Source organism: Caloenas nicobarica, chromosome Z, assembly GCF_036013445.1.
Source record: "Caloenas nicobarica isolate bCalNic1 chromosome Z, bCalNic1.hap1, whole genome shotgun sequence".
NCBI classification, from domain to species: Eukaryota; Metazoa; Chordata; class Aves; order Columbiformes; family Columbidae; genus Caloenas; species Caloenas nicobarica.
This window is the reverse complement of record NC_088284.1, coordinates 91591950-91599731: the sequence shown is the minus strand read 5'-3', so window position 1 is coordinate 91599731 and position 7782 is coordinate 91591950. Positions and strand designations below refer to the sequence as shown.

The 7782-nt window shown below is 39.7% G+C and overlaps 1 protein-coding gene across 1 annotated transcript in view; it reads right to left on the bottom strand.

The window, feature by feature from the left end:
- Positions 1 to 1091: 1091 nt before the first annotated feature.
- Positions 1092 to 7782, bottom strand: part of ABCA4 (ATP binding cassette subfamily A member 4) — a 71755-nt gene continuing 65064 nt past the window's right edge. The window contains exons 41-49 of the mRNA XM_065657818.1: positions 7141 to 7261; positions 6227 to 6289; positions 6009 to 6115; positions 4890 to 5031; positions 4192 to 4326; positions 2634 to 2737; positions 2454 to 2546; positions 1864 to 2113; positions 1092 to 1214 (exon numbers count right to left, since the gene is read on the bottom strand). Coding sequence (XP_065513890.1) covers positions 1092 to 1214; positions 1864 to 2113; positions 2454 to 2546; positions 2634 to 2737; positions 4192 to 4326; positions 4890 to 5031; positions 6009 to 6115; positions 6227 to 6289; positions 7141 to 7261 — 1138 coding nt within the window. The remainder of the gene's footprint in view (positions 1215 to 1863; positions 2114 to 2453; positions 2547 to 2633; positions 2738 to 4191; positions 4327 to 4889; positions 5032 to 6008; positions 6116 to 6226; positions 6290 to 7140; positions 7262 to 7782) is intronic.

Genomic DNA, 7782 nt, shown 5'->3' with positions numbered 1-7782 from the left:
AAAAAAAATCTACATCAATCGAAGAAAAAAACCTAACAAAGCAAAAATACATGACCCAGATTTTATTTCTGTATAATATATCTTAGAGAAGATCTCTTAGAAATGGTTAGATCTGGTAGATACCTGAAGAAATACATCATTATGAGTTTGTTTTCAGTATATTTTCCACTAGTTTAACTGTGAACCAGAGAAAATAGCTAAATGTCAAATGATTTCCCACCGAGTGCAGTGTGGAGTACAAGCAGGTTGAAATTTTCCTTCTAAGCACAGAGAAAGCACATACCCTTTACACCTACTAAAGGTGCAGTCACAGGAAAGAAGAAAAATTTGATCCTGTTTAGTAACAAAGATAGCTCTCCAGGCCTCCATGAGGAAACAAAACTCTTTGACAGACTCTCCTTTTAATCTCCATTTTGACATTCTGCTTCTGTTTGAGAAACTTGAAGATGAGTATGAGATCATTTTCATTAAGATCTTTTTTTTTAATAGTAAATTTCTTGCCCGGGTCTGAGATCTGAATTAATTCTTCCCATGCTTGCTGAGACAACCGTCTGTTTTCACCGGCAGCCTGGTGAGACAGGGAAGCAGCCTCCCAGCACTGCCTCCGTCAGCCAGCACTGATGTTCTGACCTTGGTACAGCAAGAATCCACTTCTAAGCTGGGCGATGCTCCCTGCCTTGGGACCTGTCTGCTGACCAGTAGCAGCTGACTTAAGAGTTAAACACGAAAAATCAACCAGCCTGAAAGGGCCAGACAGAGAAACTGTCTTTAATGCTCTTTACATGTCAACAAGGAGGATATAAGAATTCTCAACTTGTATCTTATAATGAACTTTATGTTAGAGGAAGATTTTGTTCCATAGGAAGGACCTGCCTATCCTTTGACACTTCCAGCATGAAGTGTTCCTGGTAGAGCAGTAGAAGTTGTCTGTTGCTAGGGCTGTTGCTGTCGTGAGCACAGTGCTCAGAAAGACACAAAAAAAAATCAGCATAATACTGAGCATGGGAAACTTTGTTTTACCCTTGTACTGCTCTGATATGGCACATCTTTGCACTGTGCACAGTCTAAGCTCTGGTGACTGTAGGAACAGTCTACGCAACTGCCTGCTGTTGCAAAGCAGGGGACACCTTTCCTTCTCGGCTGGCTCCAGCTGCACGGGGATGCAAAGGAATTTCCTCATCCTCCATCTGCTGTTTAGCAAAATTCACAAAAACCTGTGTGAGGAAAGCAGAAAATGTCACCATCTCATCAACTGAGATGAGTTAGTGGAATGTCTCTGTAAATTCACATTGTCTTGTTCTCTTTGCAGGGAAGAGGTAGAAAGGGGAATCCATAGACATGAACTGAACTGAGACACTGTGTATCAGCAGAGGTCATTAATTACTTCTTTATTTTGATAAATTTCCTTGCAACTTCCTTCCTTTGGATGCACTTGCAACTAAAATTCTATTTTGTCTTAAGCAAGAGAAGGGTTCACCTAGGTTTGCATGGCTTGCACAACATAAGTTGAATTTGGTTGTGATGGGAAAGAGGAGGCCGAATACTTTAGTAAGAAGCTGTATGGCAGCCAGGAGTGTCTCTCTAGCATCCCCATCAAAGATAGCTTTGCTACTTTGGAAAGCAGGCAGATGGGGCTAATACCTTCTAGCAAGTAGGTGTTGCCAAGAGCCCCAGTGGACTTTCCAGGTTTTGTGTGTCTAATTGCTCTTTGATGAGGGGTCTGGGAATATTGTCTGAGAAAGAAGTGCAAGATAATTCTCTACTCTGAACATTTTGGTCCTTCAGTTGTTTGGATACATCTCCATTGCATTGCCTAATTCTCACCAGATAGGCTTTCTCATGGATGCGTTATTTTTTACTCACCTGATCTAAAGTTGTTTGAGACACAGAATACTCTTCAATATGCAAGTTTTCCTTATTGGAGATTATTAATCGAAAAATCTTAGCCAGAGAGGAGGCGCAAATCTGATACTGCAGCATGTTGTAGTGTTTTTCTCTCTGTAAACTCCCTGGGAAGTTCATGCGTATGAATTGCTCGGCAGGAGTAGGATCTGGAGGCATTCCAGACTTTGGAGCTTTGATTTTCAGGGTGACAATGTAGCCATCTCCAAACCTGGGAAGCACATGTGGATTTGGGAATTGGATGAAGAGATGGTTTTATTATTCAGGAAGGAGACTGATTTCCAGCAGCTATAAAAACATTAACTGCATCTGAAAGATAATGCATAAGATCTAGCTTTGTAAGAAGCTCTGTGTTTGCCCTGCAGAAGTGGCATGTAGCATAACGAAGTTGAAATGAGATCTGCTCAAATTGTCTAGGATACCACAGAGTTGCACACAGAAAGGGGCCTGTTTAAAAAATGGCTCTTCAGATTGGATTGCTGCATTAAGAACGGTGCATGTCACACACACTAAGTTTTCCATTAAAAACACCATAAAAGTATTCTACTTACTTGTATTTTAGCTGCTGAATTGTGCCCAGGCATTTGAAGGTACCTTTTACCATGATGGCTAAACGGGTACAGAGGGCTTCACATTCTTCCATGCTTTCAAAACACAGAACAGATATTTGAGATAAAAGCCAGCAGATGGACTTCAGCCTCTCTGGGATTCTGAATTCTAACTCTTTTTACCTGTGTGAGGTTAGAATCACAGCTCGCCTATCTCTGAGCACACTGACAATACAGTCCCACAGGAGGCGCCGGGACTGAGGGTCCATTCCAGTAGTCGGTTCATCCTGTAAGGGAAATGTTAAAACAATTAGAGTCAGAGAAGCAGATAAAGATAAAATCTATTTAGAATCAAGTCATCATGTGTTTGGGCCTTAGCATATAGCTGCTTCCCTACTGAAATCTGTGCCTTGAGAAAGCGCATGCACCTTAAGAAGTATGAGTGAACAGGAATTAATGTCCTTCTTGGCACAAAGCAGTGAGGAAACAAGAAACTGCAGGTGAGAATATAATGCTGTCTCTGTAGGGCACAGCTACAGGGAAGGGAATGCAGTGACCATTATGACAAAGGCAGTACGCAGTCTAGGGTCTTAAATATCAAAAATGTGAGCAGTTGTGATACCTTGTTATAAAAACATTTAGGACCCAAAATAGTAATAAATGGAAAGAGGCTCATGCACCAGCAGTTACATCAAATTGAGTCAAGTTTGGCTCCCATGTTTTGATGGATATTTGAGACATAGACAAATATGCTGGGGAAAAAAAGAAAATAATCTTATACCTATAATACTAGTTTTAAGACAGAGATGGACATTTCAAATAAAATCTTCCTTTTCTGGGGCAACAACTCTTGTAAGAGGAGAGTGAGTTCTCCTCAGGTAACCTTCTTATAATACTTACATAAACATACAGGACACATTTCTCAACCCAAGAAGCTAGTGAAGTCACCCTGAATTACACCAGCTAAGGATCAGGTCCTGCATAAATCAGTTAACTGAGTTAGTAACAAACAATTTTTTAAAATCTTGGAGAAAAAAAATTTTTTCAACATTTTGTCTGAAGAAATTGTGAGAAAACATTTCATCTGGCTGTTTATTACACATAGGCAGAATACATGCAAAGGCATATTAAATGGCACAAGGAACCATGCTATTAAAATGTTTCTTTTTAGCCTACAAAAATTGAAGTGGTACAGTATAATCTAAACAAAGAATGTAGTAACTGCATTTAGAATTTCCCTTAAGATATGTAATTATCTAACAACTTATGTTATTTGATGAGAACTACATTTCAGCATTTGTATAGTTTAGTCTAAATTTATATAATTTATTCCAAAGATATTAAAGGCTGCAAAAGGGTAACTACCTTCTTCTGTTCTGCTGGGTAAAGCAGCAAGGTATATGTCATAAGATCATATTTTACATGAGTGGTTATAATCTGACAAGAAAAGGCAGATTGAAACCAAACATGGATTTAAATTCAGGTGCCTGTATTATAGATTTTATCTCAAACCATTCTTTGTTGAAGACATTTCTTTCATAATTGCTTGGGATCCATTGAAAACATAATTATGCATCCCTGTCTATACCTGAAATTAAAGAACTCAAAATTACATTGATGTAAGCTGAGGGCAGAAAGGAGCTTGCAAGGACTGTCATAAACATCCTGGTACCTCTTTAGCATGTAGTTTTATGAGATGCTCTACTGAACTATCACAGAGCTGTATTACCATGACACTTACTAGCAAGACAAGTGGTGGGCAGCCTATCAGTGCAATGGCAGTGGAGAGCTTGCGTTTGTTGCCACCACTGTAGGTACCAGCCAGGTGGTCTGCATACATAGGAAGTCCCAGCTTCTGGATGCCCCATTCAGCAACCTATGAGAAAGACCATCTCTTTCACACAGCAGCTAATGCATAACAAACAGGATTGCTGATACATCCCTCTTCTGGCAGACACACAGCAATCCCCCGGGTTTTAAGTACATTCATTTTAGAAATGGAACAGGGGAGTCCGAAATATTTATGATTATGAGGAGAATTATAACCACTTGAGGGAAAGCCACAAACCAGTCTCAGCTGTAGACTTCCTATCTGTGCAATAATTTAAATTATTTTCTTTTGGAATCTTCATATTTTTTTTCTTATACATAAACAGCTTTAAAGACAAGAACAAAACAGCAGCCAGTGCAGTTCTGAGTTATAGCAATTGCATCTTTAGCCTTCCACAGTTGGCGTCACAGTTTTGCAAGTACCATTAATGCCATTTGATAGTGCAGTCCTGTACTTAATGGTTTGAATGACAGGAACCACTCCCAGGTGGTTCACACAGAATAGCAAACCCACTGTGGAAGTTCTGGCCCTTGGCTTGTTATGAACCCAGTTAATCATCACAAATATTCACTTTAACTAGGTATAAGCCAAAACCAAGAATGCTTTACCCTCTTGATCTCCTCTGCTGGAACCCCCCGCAGGCGCGCATATAGGTGGAGGTGTTCTCGTCCTGTGAGCAGGTCATCGATGGCATCAAACTGAGGGCAGTATCCCATGTTTTGATGTACATTAGAAATGTGGGTCAATATACTGGAGAAACAAATAAAAGAATCTTAGATCCATAACACTAGCTTTAAGAGAGGGAGAGACAATTTGCATAAAATATTTCTCTTCTGGGGCAACAACTCTTGTAAGAGGTGGATGACTTCTTCCTGACAGAACATTTTACTAAAAGCTTGCTATTCTGTACAGAATAGCAAGGAATATATTCTCTTCTAAGTCAGCTCAGTCCTGGTTAAGAGTGTAAGCCCATTTCCCCTCACCCATTTTCCTGTTTAAGTACAGGCTAACTTAACGAGAAGTTCTTTGAACAGCCACTCAGATCATATTTTTTACAAATGTCTATTTCTAGGAGAGAAAAAATCCAGTTCATTTCCTCTCAAGAGTGTGGTCACTGGGAGCAGACAGGCAAGACACAAGGCTAACACTTTATTGGTGGTAATAGTAGAAGTACAGAATCACAGAATAGTTGAGGTTAGAAGGGGCTTCTGGAGGTCACCTTGTCCACCCATCCTGCTTGAGCAGAGTCACCTAGAGCAGATTGCCCAGGACCATGTCTGGCAACAAAATAGCTATTGTTCAAGTCACATCAATGGCCAAAGAATCAAATCCCAACTACATCTAACAAACGAGGACACACAACCTGGAACTAAACTAAGTGAATACCATGATCACGCTGTATTAACTTATGACATGATGCCAGCACTGTGTAAACAAAGATGCTAGAAACAGCCAGAGAAAAGTCCCAAAGCTCAAAGTACCCTGTTTGCCTAGTTATCTTATATTTGCAAGCTCTTGCCATGAGATCCGATTGCCTTGTCCCACTGTTAGCCTTACTATAACTTACTCACAGATTTCACAACAGAGTGTAAAAAGTATAAAGTGTGTGTTAGTTGTGGTCTCAGTGCCATAAAACTGGAAAAGAGCTGCTGGGTCATTTCAACTATGATCTGGGCAGTTCTACCTCAGTAAATTGACTGTCACATGCTTTTTTTTAAGATACTTACCTACTACCAGCCACTACAGCATCTCCAGATGTCACATCAGTATCTCCAGTCAGCATTTTGAATGTTGTTGTTTTGCCAGCACCATTCACTCCCAAAAGACCAAAGCACTAAATTACAAAATGTATCACATTCTTTAGTATTTCCAATTTGCAAATCAGCAGGGGCAAGAAGTCTGAACAAATCCATGGAATGTAATCTAGTGTTATTGAACAACCTACCTCTCCGGGACGGATGCCAACACAGAGTCTGTCCACTGCAGGTTTGTGCCTACCTGCATAAATCTAAATTGACAGAACAACAACAAAAAAATCCTATTTCAGGACGTCTACAGCAAAGAAAGTCTGAATTTTTTAGTTTAATGCTATTGGCATGAGGCAACTTTAGAACAAAGACAGGAGTAAATAAGTTAAAAAGAAAGAGTAAACACTATATAAAGTCAGACATTTAGTTACATTAAATAAATTTGTAATGACTCCTAAAAATGCCATTTTTTCTGCATGCAGTCTTTTACTTCATATCTTTAGCACTAGGGGGCAGACCTGATGCTTTGCTGGGACAAAGTATCTTTGACATATTAGACCAAAGTGGAACAATACAGCAACATAGTCTGAAGAATGATACTCCAAGTTCCCTATTCATGAGATCCCAGCAATATGTGTAATCTTTGTACTTCTGTAGCTCACACTTGCATACATTCTGATAGCATAGCTCAGATGTCTTCAATGTCTGGAAAGAAGATAAATTAGCAATAACTACAGCCCTCAATGTGAAAGCAACCGAATGGTTAACTTGAGATTGAAACTCACCTATGGAAAAAACAACATTGTAGAAGAAAAACTACTAGTAGAAATGGACACTCAATAGATGACGGTCATGTCAGATCATGTGAGGTAAGAGAAAAACCTTAAGTAGGGAGGGTTGCACTGTCCTTGTGGGACTTCCTGTGGTTTGATTTCTAATCAAAGGAAATAAGCCAAATAATATGTCAAGCCTTGACTTCCAAAATGTTTGTTATCTTCTGAAGCACAAAGTTGATTTTGAAAACACCACCATCTGAATCCACAGCTGAAATGCATTCTGAAATAATACATTTACACTACACTCATTTTTTTCATTCTTCTCAAAATATTACCTTGGTCAGTTCTTGTATTTCTAAGATATCTGTTTTGTTCCCTCCATTCATAATTCTTTTTCTTTCTTCTGCAACGTCCTCATCTTCATCCATAATAGGTGACATGGCAGTCTCAGCAAACCTGGAAAAACCCAAGACATTGACTGTAGAAACAAAGAGTTGCACTGGATGCTGTTAAAATACCAGTGTGAAATAATGGCTAATCAATTGCCAAAAATGTGACTGGTGGAAGCAGTGGGATAGAAACTTCGCAATGTGACATTGGCCAGAGCATTCCTGCTGTTGGGAGAATCCCTGATCTCTGAAAGTTAATCTCTAAACACTAAAACCAGTGGAAATGGCTTGCTCAAAAGAGCATGCCTTGCTAGTCGCTGATATGACATAATCTTCCCCTCAGCCGCAGCTTTCAATATTTGGCTGGTCTTCAGTAGCTAATGAGAGTCCTTCTACAGATTTTTTTGAGTAGACCTCCCTGTAAAACAATATTTTCATAAATATACCAATTAGTACTCTTGTTGGCAATCTCAAACCCACTCACACCTGGAAGGCAGCTGCTTTCATTGAGACAGAGGCACATTTGTGAAGCAGAGAGGGGAAGCTTGCACAGCATCAAGGCTGCAACTGTCCTGTGCAATGGACTAG